The 20767-nt window shown below is 35.4% G+C and overlaps 4 protein-coding genes across 4 annotated transcripts; 1 reads left to right on the forward strand and 3 right to left on the reverse strand.

The window, feature by feature from the left end:
* Window positions 1–1690: 1690 nt before the first annotated feature.
* Window positions 1691–4031, reverse strand: bug (thioredoxin domain-containing protein bug). Its single transcript, XM_011138238.3, has 5 exons — window positions 3750–4031; window positions 3122–3296; window positions 2717–2934; window positions 2286–2512; window positions 1691–2177 (listed from the first exon to the last, which is right to left on the reverse strand). Exons 2-5 carry the CDS (start codon window positions 3171–3173, stop codon window positions 1823–1825), a joined length of 852 nt encoding a protein of 283 aa, XP_011136540.1. The 5' UTR covers window positions 3174–3296; window positions 3750–4031; the 3' UTR covers window positions 1691–1822.
* A 7725-nt stretch (window positions 4032–11756) lies between these two features.
* On the reverse strand, window positions 11757–13195 carry LOC105188871 (hypothetical protein). The gene is made up of 5 exons (XM_025300463.1): window positions 13020–13195; window positions 12895–12936; window positions 12680–12830; window positions 12426–12588; window positions 11757–11873 (listed from the first exon to the last, which is right to left on the reverse strand). The coding sequence occupies exons 2-4, from the start codon at window positions 12909–12911 to the stop codon at window positions 12466–12468; spliced, it is 291 nt and encodes a 96-aa protein (XP_025156248.1). The 5' UTR covers window positions 12912–12936; window positions 13020–13195; the 3' UTR covers window positions 11757–11873; window positions 12426–12465.
* On the reverse strand, window positions 13019–17207 carry LOC109504491 (uncharacterized). Its single transcript, XM_025300459.1, has 2 exons — window positions 13579–17207; window positions 13019–13515 (listed from the first exon to the last, which is right to left on the reverse strand). Exon 1 carries the CDS (start codon window positions 15134–15136, stop codon window positions 14078–14080), a length of 1059 nt encoding a protein of 352 aa, XP_025156244.1. The 5' UTR covers window positions 15137–17207; the 3' UTR covers window positions 13019–13515; window positions 13579–14077.
* A 504-nt stretch (window positions 17208–17711) lies between these two features.
* LOC112588986 (uncharacterized) lies at window positions 17712–20510 on the forward strand. The gene is made up of 2 exons (XM_025300455.1): window positions 17712–19950; window positions 20014–20510. Exon 1 carries the CDS (start codon window positions 18393–18395, stop codon window positions 19449–19451), a length of 1059 nt encoding a protein of 352 aa, XP_025156240.1. The 5' UTR covers window positions 17712–18392; the 3' UTR covers window positions 19452–19950; window positions 20014–20510.
* Window positions 20511–20767: the final 257 nt, after the last annotated feature.

Here is a 20767-nt window from a genome sequence, read left to right on the forward strand (position 1 = left end):
TATTGTCTTTTATGTATATTTTAAGTTTGTACCTGATATATTTTGTTTATAATTTATCTGTTTAATAAAAATAAAATTCAATAAAAATAAGTTCAATTAAATTCTATCTCGTATGTGTGTGTGTATAAAAAGTATAATTTAATATTTTTATGTATACAGAGTGCTTGGGAACTCTTGGAAACAAAAAATTGTGAAGATTAATCAGATCAAACTGAAAAAAAGTCATGTACCATTTTGCAAAAATCGCAATAGTTCTTAAGTTATTTATGATTGAAAATGACCACATCTAGAGGCTCTTATTTGATAACTTGAAAATTTGTGTACTTATTTGCAAAATGATAAAGGATTTTTTTGTTCAAAATTACCTAATCTACAATTATATGACAGCTATTGCCATCTAATGTTGTCTAATGATAGATATGAATATATTAAATTTTGAACCCTGAATCTTGATCCTGTCATTAGGCATAATAGCTGTCATATAAATGTAGATTAGATTATTCTAAACAAAAAAGTCTTTTACCATTTCACAAATAAGTATGCAAATTTTCAAGTTATCAATTAAAAAAGTTTCTAGATGTGGTTATTTTCAATTTTTGATAACTTAATAACTATTGCAATTTTTGCAAAACGGTACTTGACTTTCCTTCTCAACTACCATTTTGTTAACAAATGGCACCACTTTTGAGATATTCACTCATCATTACTTTTCTTAAATGAAAACCCCAATTTTTTATTACACCGTCTTTTTCTACCAATTAATTTAAACAACTTCTGTCTGAAAACATTTTTTTATTTGCCTAATATTTTTTGAGATATTTAAGGAAAACTTTATAACTTTCTCAATATTTAACTCACCATTTATCTTGTTATTTGTTGGAAAAAAAATTGGTGCTAGACTTTCCTGCTCTATTTAATCTCAAGAATATATTGTTATAATAGCGTCCTGATTTTTGTTAACTTACTGACGTTTGGAAATTTCAAAATCATCAAATTAACAAAAATCAGGGTGCTACTGTGATAATATATTCTTGAGACCAAATAGAGTAGGAAAGTCTAGTACTACTTTTTCTTCCGACAAATAGTTAACAAGATATCGTTAACGAGTTAAATATTGAAACAGTTATCAAGTTTTCTTTAAATATTCCAAAAACTATTAGGCAAATAAAAAATGTTTCAGACAAAAGTTGTTTAAATTAATTGGTAGAAAAGATAGTGTAATAAAATTTAGGGTTCCCATTTAAAAGTAATGATCAGTGAATATCTCAAAAGTGGTGCCATTTGTAAACAAAATAGTAAAGTTGTTTTATGTCCCCCTTGAAATCATACTTCTTTTGTCCGAAACATTTTTGCTGAAAATGCTTCATTAAGGAATTATCAAAGTGCGTTTTTTAAAATGGGACACCCTGTGTGTATATATATATATATATATAAATGATTCTTCCTACATACTTTATTTCTTCTCTTCTAATTCTTGAGAAATGTATAAACACAATTTCTATACCTAATTAAAATACAAAAAATATGGTAGTTTTGTCATTTTATGCTAAGTTCTACATTTGCTTTGTGTTTATATAATATATATAAATTAATGAAATATTGATTTAATTGGAAGCTTTGGAAACATTTACAAATATGAATTTTTTTTTGTAATACTCAATACAACTTATATTTTAAAACATCCCAGATCTCCAATGTTCATGAAATATCAGTCTATTTTACTTTTTCTATTTACATGTTTACAAAATGAATTGTAATTAAATTAAACTATTTAAATAATTAATTTATATCCTAGGAAAAGTTTATTTATATAGGTTATATTCTAGTCGACATGTTCATGTTGTGCATTACTTTCACGCCAAGTGTTCTGAATAACTTCGACGAACTGCTGCCACCACCTGCTACGTGATATGAAGTATAACATACAAGCAATATTGAAAATCCAAGATAGAACAAGACAGTAGTCTGTCTCGTTAGAAGGTGTGCTTGAAACTGGTCCAGTGAAATCCGCTGAGGTAACATACAACGAACCGTTCGGTTGTAAATTTGTCAACTGAGATGTAAATTTGGCAAATGATTCCAAAGTATAAATTGTGTCATTGAATTTAGCAACTGGTTTGCCATTATGAACTAGCATTAATGTCGGCACCCCAACTATTCCATATTGCGCATTGAAACTAAAAATGTTCCATTTTAATTATTACAATTTCAATTATAATTAATAGTAAAACAAATAATAAATTAAAAAATGTAAATTTTCTACAAATATTCTTAATTATTTTTACCTTTGATGTTTTATGGCATCGATAGCTACAGCTTTTATATGAAGAAATGATCGAGGTATAGCATTGAAATGTGGTGCAGCTTGACTACTAAAGACACATGACCTAGCATAAAATAATACTAAAATACATGTTCCTGGCAACTGTTTACTTTCTTTGCCATTTCTTGAGCGATTTGATGGACCAGGTTCCAGAATCAATAACTCCATGAGCCTTGTCGCATTGACAATCTAAGATATAAAAAAAATAATTATAAAGATCATTGATAAATGGTTATTTTTATATTGAGTTAAAAGTTTTGAAACAGCTAATGTAAAAATTGTTACATTTTATTATAGTATTATATATAGATTTCTTTTATATATCTAAATATAATATTAACTGTTCTAAAACTTTTGTCATTTTCTAATAATAAAATACAATTTTTGTAAAACCTCAACAGGACCATAGATCTTCTCCAATGAACAATTAACTTTAGTAATATTTGTTGACATAGTATTGGTAATATTTGTTGTTACTTCAGCTTTTGCTTTTACATAATCTTTTCCTTCATCTGCATGAATTTGTTCACTTTTGTCTTGATTGAAAATATTTTTGATTTTAGATTGTGTTACAGATTCTTCTATGGCTTCCTTACCATATATAATACAAACTAAAAAATATAAGTAATCATTAAATTTTATATTAGTTTAAATAATTGAATAATTAGGAAAAATTGTCTCAACATTTTTTATGATAAATAAGGATACAGCAATCATATTTTTTTATAAATATATAATAATTATAATAAATTATATATCATAATAATTAAATTAATTAGTTTTTCCTCTTTTTCTTACCTAAATATAAGAAAAATATAATATGTACAAAATTTGCTCCTAAGGAACACATATTCCATATATGGTATGCATCAAGTTATATAAATAACAATTGCAAAGCAAATTACATTCACAATATTTGTTAATTCCAACTAGGCTATTTATTAAAGTTCCTTAGGAAGTTCCTTAGTTTTATCTATAACATAGAAATGAATGAACATAACCTACAAATATAATTAAAAGTGATTTAAATAGTAAGATTTTTTAGAGGTAATTATTATTATTTTACAAATATACTTTATATAAAATATAATTTGAATTTACAGATGTTTTATATCTATTTAATTTATAACCTATAATTTACTTTGTAATTTACATCTTCTACCTTGCGCATTCTTACCTTTAACGTTCTTTTATCTATTAAGGTACTATTATCTGTAAAATGTCATATCCTATCGGTTATAATTTTAAATTCTTTCTTGTTTATAAATATCAAACAGCTAAATATAAAATAATCATTTTCATATTGTAATTTTATTGTATTATAATAAATGTTTCATAAACAATCGAATGATTGTCTACGAAGTCTACCAATCTATGAGGTCTGTTGGAGTAAACTATCAAAGATAATCGTAATGAAATATATTACCATTGAAAAATTGAAGATGGTAGTTAAAAACAAATCCAACTTTGGTTCTGGTTCTGGTTCAACAAATGGCTCTGAGCTGAGCTATTATATTCTATTTTCTACGCCAGTCAACGATTATGAAAGTAAAAGAAAAACAGGGATAACGCGTACGCAGCCCCACGATCAAAAATACACATAATTCCAAGAACCACATCCAACCGCCACGGAGGCGAACAAAAGACTTAAGGGTTTATACAGGGCTGTTAAGGTCATTCTACAATGAGGTTGTAATAGTATGCAGTAGGCAAATTGACCAATCACAGTCGATTATTCTTCGATCGTAAAGAGAACAGTCGATCGTGATTGGTCAATTTGCCTACTGCATACTACTACAACCTCATTGTAGAATGACCTTTAAGGGTCTACAGGAGCCAGAGACAAATCCAGCGTTGACTTTGGAGGCCTCGTGCGGCGAGATCGCGAACCAACACCGTGCGCGCGAGCGCAAGAGCAGGAAGGTTAGGTCAAGTCAGTTTGACAAGGACGAACAATCGATCGCACTGTCCTTGTCTTACTCACTCGGACATTTCGCCGGCCGATACACAGCTAGAAAATACTTTCCAGACTTTTGGGCGAGTGAGCCAAGCGTCGCAGCGACTTACGTGCAATACCATTTTACAAATTGACGTATTTTGTCTAGCTGACGTTATATATCACCGCCAAATTATTATAGCATGTTCCTTATATTATTCCCGAGATCTCCACAAAGCCAGATTTTGCAATCTGGCCGTTCAAAATTTATGAAAAATAAATGAAGCGTCCGCCGTACCAAGCATCGCAGTGAATCACTCCAAAAATTATTTTACAAGATGCAAAATTTCGCCTCGTTGATGATACGTATAATTGCTAAACTGTTACAGCATCTTCCTTGAACTATCCCTGAGGACCTTACACAGCCAGATTTTACAATCCGGCCGTCCAAAATTTATAATATATAAATAAAATATCAACCGTATCAGGAATTGCAACGAGTCAGGTGGAATACCATTTTACAAGAAGCAATATTTTGCCTTATTGACGTAATGACCATAAACTTGTTATAGTTACTTGTTATATCTTCCTACAACTATTTCCGAGATCTCTACAGAGTTAGATTTTACAAATAGGCTGTCAACAATTTATTATACATAAATAAAGTGTCAGCTGTACCAAATCGCAGCGAGTCAGGCGGAATACAATTTTATAAGAACAAATATATTGCCTCGTTGACAATATATATAACCGCCAAATTATTATGGTATCTTCCTTGAACTATCCCCGAGAATCCTACAGAGCCAGATTTTGCAATCCGGCCGTCAAAAATTTATTATACATTAATAAAGCGTTCGCTGTACCAAGCGTCGCTGCGAGTCACTCGAAATATCATTTCACGAGATGCAATATTTCGTCTCTTTGACGATACGTATTACTAAATTGTTGCAGCATCTTCTTCGTACTATTCCCGAGATCGGTACAAAGCCGAATTTTGCGATCCGGTCGTCAAAAATTTATAATATATAAATAAAGCGCCCGTCGTACCAGGCGTTAGGGCGAGTCAGTTGAAAAATCATTGTAGGAGATGCAAAATTTCATCTCGTTGACGATATGTTTCACCACCATATTGTTATAGCATCTTTTTTTAACTATCTCCGAAAAACCTACAGAGCCAGATTTTGCAGTGAGGCTGTGAGAAATGTATCATAAATAAATAAAGATGTATGAAGCGTCGGAGCGGACAATACCATTTTACAAAATGAGATATATTACTTCACTGATGTAATATATCATCATCATATTGTTATTGCATATCTCTAAAACTATTCCCAAGATCCTCACAAAGCCAGATTTTGCAATCGGGCTGTCTAACTTTTATTAGAAATAAATAAAGATGCATCAAGCGTCAAGGTGGATCACGCGAATACAATTTCACAAGAAGAGATATTCCGCCTCGTTGGCGATATATATAACCGCCAAATTGATATGGAATATTCCTTGAACTATTATCCAGGTCCCTACAGAGCCAAATTTTGCATTCCGGCTGTCAAAAATTTATCATATATTAATAAAGCGTGCGTCGTACGAAACATCGCAGTGAGTCCTGCGAAATACCATATTACAAGAAAAAATATTTTTCCTCGTTGCTGTCATATATCAGCCCCAAATTGTTATAACATATTCCTCGATCTATCCCCGAGCTTTCTACAGAGCCAGATTTCGCAATCAGGCCGCCTAACATTTGATATATAAAAAATTCAACGCTATCTATCACGAATGAAAAAAATTGTTTCCATAAAAACTTCACGTAAAATCTAATTCTGCAATGAAAAATGTGGGTTCTCATTTGAGATTTGAACGTTACCACCCACCTTACCCCGAGGAGATGGGGGGGGGATAACTGTTATTATGGTTTTTAAAAATATTTTTCAAAATATTGAACAGGTATTTTTTTATTTTTCAATCCGATGATCATTTCTGGAGAATTGCAGAAAATCTAATTTATTGCGATTACAGCGCCATCTATCACGAATCAAAAAAAAAAGTTTCGGACGAAACTTACATATTTTGTGGCGTAGAATCCGAATCTGCAATAAAAAATGGGGGTTCTCATTTAAGATTTCAAAGTTGCTCCCCACCCCCACCCCCCAGGAGTGGGGTGGGAGGTCGAGTTTAATATCATTGGATGTCCCCCTTCGAGACGAACAAATTTCATTACCCACTTTTTTTGATCCGACATGTAGTTTTCCAGATATTACGATTTGTCAGGTTAAATGGGACACCCCGTATATGTGTTAATAATCAAAACCCTGCTTTATAGTGACGTTAGAAATAATACAAGGAATACGGCCGAACAATTTGATGGTAATATATTACATTAACGAGGCAATATTTCTCATGTTCCAAAATTGTACGTGACATGCTGCAATGCTCGGTACAGTCTTTTATATATGATAAATGTTAGGCGGCCTGACTGCGAAATCTGGCTTTGTAGAGACCTCGGGGATAGATCGAGGAATATGTTATAACAATTTGGTGCTGATATATGACAGCAACGAGAAAAAATATTTTTTCTTGTAATATGGTATTTCGCAAGACTCGCTGCGATGTTTCGTACGACGCACGCTTTATTAATATATGATAAATGTTTCACGGCCGGAATGCAAAATTTGGTAGGGACCTGGATAATAAATAGTTCAAGGAATATTCCATATTAATTTGGCGGTTATATATATCGCCAACGAGGCGGAATATCTCTTCTTGTGAAATTGTATTCGCGTGATCCACCTTGACGCTTGATGCATCTTTATTTATTTCTAATAAAAGTTAGATAGCCCGATTGCAAAATCTGGCTTTGTCAGGATCTTGGGAATAGTTTTAGAGATATGCTATAGCAATATGATGATGATATATTACATCAGTGAAGTAATATATCTCATTTTGTAAAATGGTATTGTCCGCTCCGACGCTTCATACATCTTTATTTATTTATGATACATTTCTCACAGCCTCACTGCAAAATCTGGCTCTGTAGGTTTCTCGGAGATAGTTCAAAAAGGATGCTATAACAATTTGGCGGTGAAACATATCGTCAACGAGGTGAAATTTGCATCTCCTACAATGATTTTTCAACTGATTCGCTCTAACGCCTGGTACGACGGGCGCTTTATTTATATATTATAAATTTTTGACGACCGGATTGCAAAATCCGGCTTTGTACCGATCTCGGGAATAGTACGAAGAAGACGCTGCAACAATTTGGTAATAATACGTATCGTCAAAGAGACGAAATATTACATCTCGTGAAATGATATTTCGAGTGACTCGCAGCGACGCTTGGTACAGCGAACGCTTTATTAATGTATGATAAATTTTTGACGGCCGGATTGCAAAATCTGGCTCTGTAAGATTCTCGGGGATAGTTCAAGGAAGATACCATAATAATTTGGAGGTTATATACAGGGTGTTTGATAGCTGATCATACAGACGAAAGTTGGAGATAGATTGGGTGTAGCCGAGAAGAAAAGTCATGTACCATAATGTCAAATTGGCAATAGTTATCGAGTTATTAATTAAAATATGTGAGCCAACGAGCGCGTAGAGAGCGGAGGGCGACCGTAGTAAGCTCGTAGACATTTGATACAGGCGGAGTCAGCGAGTAACAGTAGGCGAGCGCGCGCTGCGAGGGGCAACGTAAGCGACAAGAGGCGATCGCGCGCGACGGGGGAGCGAGCGAGCTTTTTCTTTATAGCTTTTTCCTTATAGCTCACTCGCTCCTCGTCGTTCGCGCTCGCTCGCTCCTCGTCGTTCGCGCTCGCTCGCTCTTCGTCGCGCTCGCTCGCCTCTTGTCGCTTGCGCTCGCTCACTCCTCGTTGTTCACGCTCGCTCGTTCCTCGTCGCGCGCGCTCGCCTCTTGTCGTTTACGTTGCCCCTCGCCGCGCGCGCTCGCCTACCGTTACTCGCTGACTCTGCCTGTATCAAATGTCTACGTGCTTACCGCGGTCGCCCTCCGCTCTCTACGCGCTCGTTGGCTTACATGTTTTAATTAATAACTCGATAACTATTGCCAATTTGACATTATGGTACATGACTTTTCTTCTCGGCTACACCCAATCTATCTCCAACTTTCGTCTGCATAATCAGCTATCAAACACCCTGTATATATATTTATTTATTTATTTATTACGTTTTTTACCTTATTGACTTTATGTTCTCATTCGTCTCATTTATTTTGTTATACGCACTTTATGTTTTCATTTATATCATTTTTATTTAATATTATAAAGTATTTTACATTTATAATTTGAGGATACATGATATTTGTGACATACGTGCGTACATCTGTCAAAAAGTTTGCGCAAACAGAATAACAGAGCGCTAACAGAGTAACAGCTTACCACTTAAACAATATTACTAACCTTTAGGAATTAAAACTATGTCGTCTAGAAGTTTTCGTTGATACCAACCTTGTCTCCGCCATTTTTCGGGAAACTTTCGCGTTACCTTTGTGCCGTTTGCGGCTGTCATTGCAGCGAATGACAGCTGAGTGACAGTTTGTACAAACCGAGTAATAACGGGGTTATATCAGGTTAACAATTTTATAACAAAATAATAAGCTATAATTTATTTCTTTTTCTCGGGTAATGGTAATAAATATAACGGGAGAAAGAGAGGGGGGAGGTGTGAGAGAGAGAGAGTGTGAGAAGGAGTGTGAGAGATAGAAAGTGAGAGAGTGAGAGAAAAACAAAGAGTGGGGAAGGGAGAGGGCGAGAGAAGGAGAGAGAGTGAGAGAAGGAGTGTGAGAGAGATTGAGCGTGTGAGAGAGAGAGAGGGAGAGTATGAGGCAGAGATTGTGAGAGATTGTGTGAGAGAGCAAGAGAGAGAGAGAGAGAGGGAGAGTATGAGAGAGAGATTGTGTGAGAGAGAGAGTGAGAGAATGAGAGATCGTGGGAGAGAGAGAGAGTGAGAGAGAATGTGAGAGAGAGAGAGAGAGGGAGAGCGTGTGAGAGAGAAGGGGGTGAGTGAGAGAGAGTGTAAGAGAGAGGGGAATGTAAGAGACACGAGAGTGTGAGGGAGAAAGTGCGAGAGAGAGTTTGAGAGATAGAGAAAGAATGTGAAGGTGTGAGAGTATGAGAGAGGGAGTGTGAGAGAGAGAGTGTGGGAGAGAGAAAGAGAGAGAATGTGACAGAGAGAGGGAGAGTGTGAGAGAGGGAGTATGAAGTGGAGAGACCCAGCAAACAATTTGGTAGCAAATTATCGCCAAATTGGCACCAAATTTGTACAAAGTTTGCTGTCAAATCCATCTGTGTCCTCAATAGGATCGGAATTTGCTAGCAAAGTTTGTATACATATTCTCATGCCAAATTGGGGCCAAATAATGAGCAAGGCTTGCTGGCAAAACTATATAGAAAATTGGCGCCAAATAATGAGCAAGACTGGCTGACAAAACTCCAGAGCAAATTGGCGCCAAGTTCCCAGCAAGGCTTACGGACAAAACATCACACCAAATTGTCACCAAATACCGAACAAAGTTTGGCGACAATACTCCACAGTAAATTGACGCCAAATACCGAGCAAAGCTTGGCAACAAAACCTTGCAGCAAGTTGACGTCAAATACCGAGCAAAGCTTAGTGACAAAATTCCACAGCAAATTGGTGCCAAATATCGAGCAGATTTTGCCATATTCATTTACTACACCCCACCCACTTCAACCAAGTAGGTTAGGTTCAAATAAAGCGAGGAGTACAGATTTTGGCCAAGTGTGTATAATGTACAATGCAAAAGCAAATGAATTTATTAGAATCATATATTGTTTACGTACAGCTGGAAATGACTTTTGATAATGCATTTGCTTGTCAATTATATATTATGCACGAATCTGTATTCCCCGCTTAATTATTAAGTAAAATCAAATATGTTAATAAATTTTTATTAATATTTTACAAATTTATTATACTTAATGATTTATTATTATTGTAACAATTTTTCTAAATTTGTTACAATGTCGAAAATACACTAAAATATAAGGCTAATATTACATTTGTCGTACGACAAGCTTTCGAATACGTTGATTAGTTAACAAACAGAATATTTCTAGGATTGCTCCGCGTACGCCAATCAATGTATCCGAAAAGCTTGTCGTACGATACATGTAATATTAGCCTAAGTTGGCACTAAAAAGTACCGATTCAGATATTGGTATTCAAAAATGCCTTTTATTGCAGTGAGGTGTTCCCATTATGTTTTAGAAATAGGCGCTGAAAAGTGCCGATTTACTCCTCTGTCTTCGAGAAAAGAACGTGTGTTATGTGCGTGCGTGTGTATGTGTGTCTGTGTGTATGTGTGCGTGCATGTTGCACTCTCCTCCCTCTCTCTCTCTCTCTCCGCCTCTTCCTCTCTCTCTCTCTCTCTCTCTCTCTCTCTCTCTCTCTCTCTCTCTCTCTCTCTCTCTCTCTCTCTCTCTCTCTTTCTCTCTCGACCTCCTGCGACCGTGAGTGTTGTCTTCGTCCTCATCCTCCTCCCATGCATCTGTAAATTTAGAAATTTTTAATATTTTTTAATATATATGACGGACGCGATTAATAGATGAGATCAAGTAAAATACAGGGAACGGAAATGAAAAATTGAAGAACATATAACTTTACTACCAGTAATCAGTGAGGAATGATCCCTGCTGCTACATTTCTCTCTTACATGACCCTATTTCTGTATTATTTCATGAATGTAGGCATTTTTCAGTGATATTCAATATATACATATTAAACAACATACCGTGAAATGTATTGAATATTACAGAAAACTGTATACATTGGCTGCATTCAGAAGAACAAAATGATCAATGAACGGTTAGTGATTCTCGCTCCTGATTGGCGAATACTTCTGGGTCTATGAAAAATCTAAAAGAATGCTCCAGTCACAGACAAAATAATCACTAAGCGCTCACTGATCACTTTGTTCTGCTGAACGCAGCAAGTAACAAAATAATATTGAAATTGCGTCATATGTGACGGAGAAATTCAGCTAAATATTTCCAGCAGATGTATCACTCACTGTTCAGATGCCCGACAATATTTATAAGATATTTTAAAAACATAGATGTTGGATATATTATAAATATTCTAATGTCTGAGATTTTCAACTATGGAAAAATATGATAAATATCTAAAAATCTTTATAATATTGTTCATACATCTTTTATAAACCTTTTATAAATATTTTATAAATCTTTTATAAATCGGAATTTTTATAAACATACGTATGACAAACATGTTCAGATATTTATCATACCCTTTACATGCCTGAAAATATCGGACATTAGAATATTTACGAAATATTCAACATCTATATTTTCACAATATCTTGTAAATATTGCGTGTTTATTCAACAGTGCTATATACCTTATGTCGGGTCTTGCTGGTCCTGCTCCTCTTCCTCGTCTGCACGCTCGTCGCTCCATAAGTTGCGCTGTATCATTGGACCGGCTGCCGTTCTACGTTGATTACGTCCTCTGTGGCGGTGTCGTTCCTTCGCTGTCCGAAGAGCGTCTCGCATCTGTATTTGGAACTCGGAACGTTGAGGTCTCTGAAAGTACCGGCTACGGCATGCAGCATCTGAAAACCATAATATATCTTTATATCACTACAACAGTTGCATGCTACTACACCTGACACCTCCGTGTATAACGATGACCGTATCCAGCTCAAAAAATAACTCAGTGTGCACTTTGTGCCTATTGTCCGTGTTTGGAATATTTCTTTACATTCTTGACAAATGTACGGAAATATATCAATCAGGATGGATAGTTCACTGAGTTACTTTTTCCGCTGAATACGTCCAAGCACGTCGTCATGACTCAGCAAACTTGATCTGTGTAGAGAAGAAGACACAGCACACACAAAGTAACAATTATATCTCTGCTTAAAATGTTTGATAGCAAATGTGTGATTGATATAATAGAAACGGACGGAATGTCTATGTTAATTTATATGACTTATCATGAAATCATATAAATTAATATAGACATTCTATCCGGTTCTATTGTATACAATCACACATTTGCTACCAAACATTTCAAGCAGAGATATAATTGTTACTTTGTGTGCGCTGCGTCTTCTTCTCTATACAGATCAAGTTTCGTGGCGACGTGCTTTGTGTTTACTTACCATAGATAGCCTTCGTCAGACGGGTGTTATATAATGCTTCTTATTGCTTCTCGCGGCCCCACCAGGTCAAACACGGCGTGAAAGCGTCCTGGAGACTCTCCTTGAAGCATAAATTGATCGCTTCCTTCAGGTTAAAACTGCCGATGTAGTGGAAATAATTCATCTAGATAAAATAAAACAAGTATAACATCTGCTACAAGCAGACAATGTGTAACAGCGATGTCAAAAGTATGAAAGTAATTATCTCTACTTACGACTTTGCAGTAAGTCTCTTCATCGATGTCCTCAAACGCACGCAATTCTGCTACCGATGATATCGAAAGAATATCCAGCTTGGAGGATGTTGAAGAACGTTGGTTACTTTCGACGCATTGCAGGATCCTTTCCAGCATGGTTTCCATCTTCCTGTGAAGAAGGGGTAAAAAGATAATTTTATAAATTATTTTGTCAGTATATAGTACATACTCACGTAAGTCTCTTTTCCATGCGCTCCCAACGATCGTTGTTCTCCCTGTGGACAAAAATAACGTTTTTATAAATGTTCTTTTACAATTTTCGTTACTGTTATATTTTTAAATACGCACAAAGACATACCGATTGTCCGCCTTCTGTGTTATTCGTGCATGTTGGCCATAAGGTAGCCGCTCTTCGTACTGCTCGTAAGATAGACGCTCCTGATGGAACTGATGCTGCGTGTGGCCCTGCGTTGTCCATGGGCGCGAAGTACCCTGCAACTCAGTATATGTATCATTAGTGTAGTACAGGTGTTCACTTTCGTGAGGTGTACATGTAGTGCGAGAAGTATGAATCGATGTGTCTTGTGCTGGGTGGACAGATGCTGTGGGAGTAATGTGTGTGGGATTATATGTGTGTGTGTGCGCGATATGTTTTGTGTAGTATTAGTAAATAAATGTATATCGTTGTTTGCATTCTTGTCCAGGGTGGCCCGTATATCTCTGATGTCCTCTTCGATGCTTCCTGCCGTGGTGTTTGGCACAGGTGCAGCCCGTTTGCATACTGGAGGAACCTCGTCTGATGATGTCTGGTAGCTTGTTGGCTTTGTAATTATACGCTTTGGTCGTTCTTCCATCTGTAAGTAAAACTATGTGCCTGTATCAAATGATAACAACATAATCTTATGTAATTGTCTTACCATTGTCCTTTTATTTAGAAAGTGGTGGTTATATATGTCCTTCTCAAAGGACTTTTTTACATTTGCTGTTGACACTTGTCGCGAAAAAGAGGTTAAGAATATGAATACATGAATAGGTAAAACAGATATTATTCACACACACAATATCTGTACACGAGGATACAAAATTACTTTTCACAAGATATCGGAAAGCAAAACATAGGTGTATGAATTATGCGAAAAAAGAAATTTCAGCCGCAAAACGACATTGCTTTCGAGAACATTTCTGAGCAACGGATATAAAGCAGCACAAATAAAAATGATAGCAGAATCATAATATTGCAACATATTAGTGCATATGACATTACCCAATCGCAAATATTAGCTATTCCTTGAAAGACATGGAATAATAACAAAAAACAGTATGTTAATACGTACCCTAAGCTAAGAGATACTAAGCAAATATATCGCATCGCAAACATCTTGTAAATGTTAGTCACAATACTGCAATAAACACATGTTACATATCACTATGTATTAGAACAGCGACAATGTATTTTGTTTGCAAATAATCGTCTTCATCACTATTGCTATCGTCCATGGTTAGACGTTCCCAAAAAGGCATTCTATAACATTTTGCATGAACTTCGTTTAAGGATACGTAAAATCTTTCGCTGCTCAATGTGGCGCACTTGTATACCTGAAAACACGAAGATGCCATACCAACATCGTAAAAGTCAGCAACACTCAAAAATCTGTTTACAGCCAAACGAAAAGAGTTACTTTCTCTGGAAATTTCAGTGACAATGCATATGGATCCATCATGTAATATACAACAATTGTCGTATGTGTCTATACTTAGCAATATATTATTAAAATTAATCTTACGATACTGTGGACAATTGGTATCATTATTACGCAATATAGATGTACGAATAGATGATGCATTATTACATGTGTTATTTGTTCCGTGAATCTGCTGTTCTGTCATTCTGTTGAAAAACTGTTGCAAAGGTAAGCCCGGTTTTCTGCAATATTTTCTAAAAATGTACATGTTATTTTCATATGCAAAAGCAGAAAATGAATCTAAATTACCGAAACGTCTGACATCATCAGCGAGATGAAGAAGGCCATGTACATTGTAAGTAGCAAAAGTTGGACCATACAAATTTGCACAACGAAGGACAAATTTTTGCAACGCGATTTCTGCAAAACTGAGATGTTGCCTCAATGGTGATTTCGAGACCAGGACTCTAATAGCAGCATGTAAAAATAAGAAATGTTTATACACGTCTTCATTTAATAAACCATACATTACAACTGGTCCTGTGTAAAGCAAGAATTGACGAAATTCTGTCGCTTTAAACTTGGAACATATATCGAGAAGCCTAGGATGTCGTGCAAAGTCCGAGGGACAATATTTTCTAAGAATATTTAACCTTGTATTTATTACAGAAAGATATCTTCCCGACAATTTCGATAACCGTGAATATTTTCCATACACCCATGCAGTTAAAAGTTTCTTCATTACGCCCAAACATACAAGATGCATATGCTCGAAAGGAACTTGAGAAACCATGCTAATTGGTAACAATGATAATGGGCTTTCACCCTCTCTATGGTGATCTTCATCCAAACGTCTTATATATTCGTCGTCAGTTCGAAGGGAATGCTGAATGTTATTAAATACAAAACGACCTTCCGTATATACACCAGAAATCTTACATTTTGAACAAGGTTTACTAGATGCATGGCTACAGTGATTTAAAATGAATGCTCGTGCTGGAGCATCAACTATAAAACATCTTAAACATATCTGAACTTTACGATTATGAAAAGTAATTCCCCTATTTGATACTATTGCTGTAATGTCTGCGACAAATTTTTCAAAAAATGCATTGTGATTATTTGGCTTTTGGATACCCTTGTAGATCCCCACTACTATTGGTTTTGTATTTTCTACATTTATAATTCTACATTGAATTATAGGCCATATATGATTAGTACTTGATTTATCCAAATTACATCCGTCTGTATTGAAATCTATTTCTAACTCTTTAACCGATTGCAATGAAATATTTGAAAGACATTCAATAATTTTATTTTCGACATCAAAATGGATATATTCCTCCGGTTCTACTTTTGATATTACAATATGATTTCGTGATGTATTAAGGAGCGTTTTAACATCTTTTGGCAATGTAGAAAAACAGGAGTGCGTTCGAAAAAGAGCCAATATACTATTACATTGAACATGAGTAAGATTATTATCAACGAAACAAGATGCTAAGCGTTCATTGAAAGGTAAATCGTTGGAAACAGATAGAGATAACGGAAATGTATCGTTAATCTCAGAAATACACGACGAAGAAGAAGAAAGAGACGTATGGTCTTCTAAATTAATATCTCTACATCTATGTAGTAATATACTACATCAATGTAATAACTTCGTCGTAAAGGAGTGTTTACACGGCATGTAACGTCAGTAGTTATAACATCGATGTTATAACTTTAGCGTAAATTAGGCTGTGTAAACGTAGTCATAGTTTATGTCACTTATACTATAGAATTTCAGTGCTGATAGTGAATATCGGAATGCAGCCAAGGAAGGAAGATTTCAGAGACTATTTCTGATATATCGAATATTTTGCACTGTTTGTTTTTTACGTGGAATGAAAAGAAAGATAAGGAGTATTTGCATCGCAACGTATTAATTCTTAAACAAAACAACGAGATGACTTACGTAGTACAATCAATCTACAAAGGTGCATTTTGATTGGATGTCATATAGTTGGTGTGGCTATGCATTTAACGCTGTTTGGCATGTAGTATTATTCGTAGTATTATTCTTTCTGAGTTCAACTGTCACATGAGCAAGGTGAACGAAGAATTCCTGAACAAATAATCTGTTTACGAAAGCTACCGAGATGATATCTAAACATCGTTTGCTGTACAGAGAATACACGTGAATATGCATACACAATTATTTAACCGTTTGACTGCTAAGCAATTCTTGCAAGAACGCACGAAAACTGCGGGACATATTTTGACTTGATGTTGTCAAATAAAACACTCTCATTTAGACAAATATCAATCAATTTTAATAATTCTTTTCGTATTATAAAGAAACAATATTAATTGTGATTGTGAATAAGAAAAAATAAACATTAAATTGTTTTTTTCTTTGAAAATTAAAATTTATAAAAAGATAACTTAAAGTTTATTGATCTTCTCTTATGATCAGCACGTAAAGGATCATTTTGATTAGGGGAAGATCACTGACTCTTACATGAAAAATTTATGTATAACAACTATGTTTTGCCGCACAAATAGCGTGAAGGCCTTTTTTACAACAAGCGCAAATAAGGCGGGATCGCTTGATCCCGCTCCTTCTGTTGCTACACACCGTACATTGTCGTAAGTTACGTCCCGGTAATTTTTCAAGCGCAAATTTTTTGGTTGATGAAGATGGTTGTGTTGACACGCTATTTTTATGATTCATCCACTCCTTTTCGATATCGTCAATAATTTTTGATGTGGTCCAGGAGTCTCGAAAAAATTATTTGTTGCTTTGGAAAACACATTTGTCGGAGGAATATTCGTAAAAGTTGGTGTTTCTTCTGTTTCTGAAGATGAAGATGAGATAGAAGACTCACTTTCAATCCTCAGTCTTTTTCTTTGATGAGTTATAATAATGCTATCATCACTACTGTCTGTTTTTTCACCATCCTCAGAATCACTAGCAATCGAATCAACGTCCGAAATAATAGCCCGTGACATGGTTATTTTTTAAAAATAATATATAAAAACGGTAAAAAGTTATTTCAGAATGCATTCGTGTTACAAAGTACGCGTGAGGTCAGACTACGTTCACTTCCACGGAGCAACAAAGACACACTGAAACTCGCAGCGCAAAAGCGCTGCGTCGCGGTTTTCGAGACAAATGAACGCAGCGCTTTTGCGCCGCGTAGCAGTGAAACGGTTAAAGTCAAATCTTCGATTTCGCGGAAAGCATTACATAGATTGTCCTTAAGACAACGAAATAGTCGTCGTGTATTTCTGAGATTAACGATACATTTCCGTTATCTCTATCTGTTTCCAACGATTTACCTTTCAATGAACGCTTAGCATCTTGTTTCGTTGATAATAATCTTACTCATGTTCAATGTAATAGTATATTGGCTCTTTTTCGAACGCACTCCTGTTTTTCTACATTGCCAAAAGATGTTAAAACGCTCCTTAATACATCACGAAATCATATTGTAATATCAAAAGTAGAACCGGAGGAATATATCCATTTTGATGTCGAAAATAAAATTATTGAATGTCTTTCAAATATTTCATTGCAATCGGTTAAAGAGTTAGAAATAGATTTCAATACAGACGGATGTAATTTGGATAAATCAAGTACTAATCATATATGGCCTATAATTCAATGTAGAATTATAAATGTAGAAAATACAAAACCAATAGTAGTGGGGATCTACAAGGGTATCCAAAAGCCAAATAATCACAATGCATTTTTTGAAAAATTTGTCGCAGACATTACAGCAATAGTATCAAATAGGGGAATTACTTTTCATAATCGTAAAGTTCAGATATGTTTAAGATGTTTTATAGTTGATGCTCCAGCACGAGCATTCATTTTAAATCACTGTAGCCATGCATCTAGTAAACCTTGTTCAAAATGTAAGATTTCTGGTGTATATACGGAAGGTCGTTTTGTATTTAATAACATTCAGCATTCCCTTCGAACTGACGACGAATATATAAGACGTTTGGATGAAGATCACCATAGAGAGGGTGAAAGCCCATTATCATTGTTACCAATTAGCATGGTTTCTCAAGTTCCTTTCGAGCATATGCATCTTGTATGTTTGGGCGTAATGAAGAAACTTTTAACTGCATGGGTGTATGGAAAATATTCACGGTTATCGAAATTGTCGGGAAGATATCTTTCTGTAATAAATACAAGGTTAAATATTCTTAGAAAATATTGTCCCTCGGACTTTGCACGACATCCTAGGCTTCTCGATATATGTTCCAAGTTTAAAGCGACAGAATTTCGTCAATTCTTGCTTTACACAGGACCAGTTGTAATGTATGGTTTATTAAATGAAGACGTGTATAAACATTTCTTATTTTTACATGCTGCTATTAGAGTCCTGGTCTCGAAATCACCATTGAGGCAACATCTCAGTTTTGCAGAAATCGCGTTGCAAAAATTTGTCCTTCGTTGTGCAAATTTGTATGGTCCAACTTTTGCTACTTACAATGTACATGGCCTTCTTCATCTCGCTGATGATGTCAGACGTTTCGGTAATTTAGATTCATTTTCTGCTTTTGCATATGAAAATAACATGTACATTTTTAGAAAATGTTGCAGAAAACCGGGCTTACCTTTGCAACAGTTTTTCAACAGAATGACAGAACAGCAGATTCACGGAACAAATAACACATGTAATAATGCATCATCTATTCGTACATCTATATTGCGTAATAATGATACCAATTGTCCACAGTATCGTAAGATTAATTTTAATAATATATTGCTAAGTATAGACACATACGACAATTGTTGTATATTACATGATGGATCCATATGCATTGTCACTGAAATTTCCAGAGAAAGTAACTCTTTTCGTTTGGCTGTAAACAGATTTTTGAGTGTTGCTGACTTTTACGATGTTGGTATGGCATCTTCGTGTTTTCAGGTATACAAGTGCGCCACATTGAGCAGCGAAAGATTTTACGTATCCTTAAACGAAGTTCATGCAAAATGTTATAGAATGCCTTTTTGGGAACGTCTAACCATGGACGATAGCAATAGTGATGAAGACGATTATTTGCAAACAAAATACATTGTCGCTGTTCTAATACATAGTGATATGTAACATGTGTTTATTGCAGTATTGTGACTAACATTTACAAGATGTTTGCGATGCGATATATTTGCTTAGTATCTCTTAGCTTAGGGTACGTATTAACATACTGTTTTTTGTTATTATTCCATGTCTTTCAAGGAATAGCTAATATTTGCGATTGGGTAATGTCATATGCACTAATATGTTGCAATATTATGATTCTGCTATCATTTTTATTTGTGCTGCTTTATATCCGTTGCTCAGAAATGTTCTCGAAAGCAATGTCGTTTTGCGGCTGAAATTTCTTTTTTCGCATAATTCATACACCTATGTTTTGCTTTCCGATATCTTGTGAAAAGTAATTTTGTATCCTCGTGTACAGATATTGTGTGTGTGAATAATATCTGTTTTACCTATTCATGTATTCATATTCTTAACCTCTTTTTCGCGACAAGTGTCAACAGCAAATGTAAAAAAGTCCTTTGAGAAGGACATATATAACCACCACTTTCTAAATAAAAGGACAATGGTAAGACAATTACATAAGATTATGTTGTTATCATTTGATACAGGCACATAGTTTTACTTACAGATGGAAGAACGACCAAAGCGTATAATTACAAAGCCAACAAGCTACCAGACATCATCAGACGAGGTTCCTCCAGTATGCAAACGGGCTGCACCTGTGCCAAACACCACGGCAGGAAGCATCGAAGAGGACATCAGAGATATACGGGCCACCCTGGACAAGAATGCAAACAACGATATACATTTATTTACTAATACTACACAAAACATATCGCGCACACACACACATATAATCCCACACACATTACTCCCACAGCATCTGTCCACCCAGCACAAGACACATCGATTCATACTTCTCGCACTACATGTACACCTCACGAAAGTGAACACCTGTACTACACTAATGATACATATACTGAGTTGCAGGGTACTTCGCGCCCATGGACAACGCAGGGCCACACGCAGCATCAGTTCCATCAGGAGCGTCTATCTTACGAGCAGTACGAAGAGCGGCTACCTTATGGCCAACATGCACGAATAACACAGAAGGCGGACAATCGGTATGTCTTTGTGCGTATTTAAAAATATAACAGTAACGAAAATTGTAAAAGAACATTTATAAAAACGTTATTTTTGTCCACAGGGAGAACAACGATCGTTGGGAGCGCATGGAAAAGAGACTTACGTGAGTATGTACTATATACTGACAAAATAATTTATAAAATTATCTTTTTACCCCTTCTTCACAGGAAGATGGAAACCATGCTGGAAAGGATCCTGCAATGCGTCGAAAGTAACCAACGTTCTTCAACATCCTC

Source organism: Harpegnathos saltator, unplaced genomic scaffold (assembly GCF_003227715.2).
Source record: "Harpegnathos saltator strain DR-91 unplaced genomic scaffold, Hsal_v8.6 scaffold109, whole genome shotgun sequence".
Classification (NCBI taxonomy): Eukaryota; Metazoa; Arthropoda; class Insecta; order Hymenoptera; family Formicidae; genus Harpegnathos; species Harpegnathos saltator.

Bases quoted from the DNA above. Each gene is read 5' to 3' on its own strand.
- bug (XM_011138238.3), bottom strand. From the start codon at position 3,173: ATGTGTTCCTTAGGAGCAAATTTTGTACATATTATATTTTTCTTATAT. The intron at 2,935-3,121 runs GTAAGAAAAAGA...TATATTTTTTAG, and splicing joins TATATTTTTCTTATATTTAG to TTTGTATTATATATGGTAAG. The intron at 2,513-2,716 runs GTTTTACAAAAA...TTTATATCTTAG, and splicing joins AGATCTATGGTCCTGTTGAG to ATTGTCAATGCGACAAGGCT.
- LOC105188871 (XM_025300463.1), bottom strand. The intron at 12,589-12,679 runs GTAAGTAGAGAT...TATTTTATCTAG, and splicing joins AAGAGACTTACTGCAAAGTC to ATGAATTATTTCCACTACAT.
- LOC109504491 (XM_025300459.1), bottom strand. From the start codon at position 15,136: ATGGTTTCTCAAGTTCCTTTCGAGCATATGCATCTTGTATGTTTGGGC.
- LOC112588986 (XM_025300455.1), top strand. From the start codon at position 18,393: ATGGTTTCTCAAGTTCCTTTCGAGCATATGCATCTTGTATGTTTGGGC.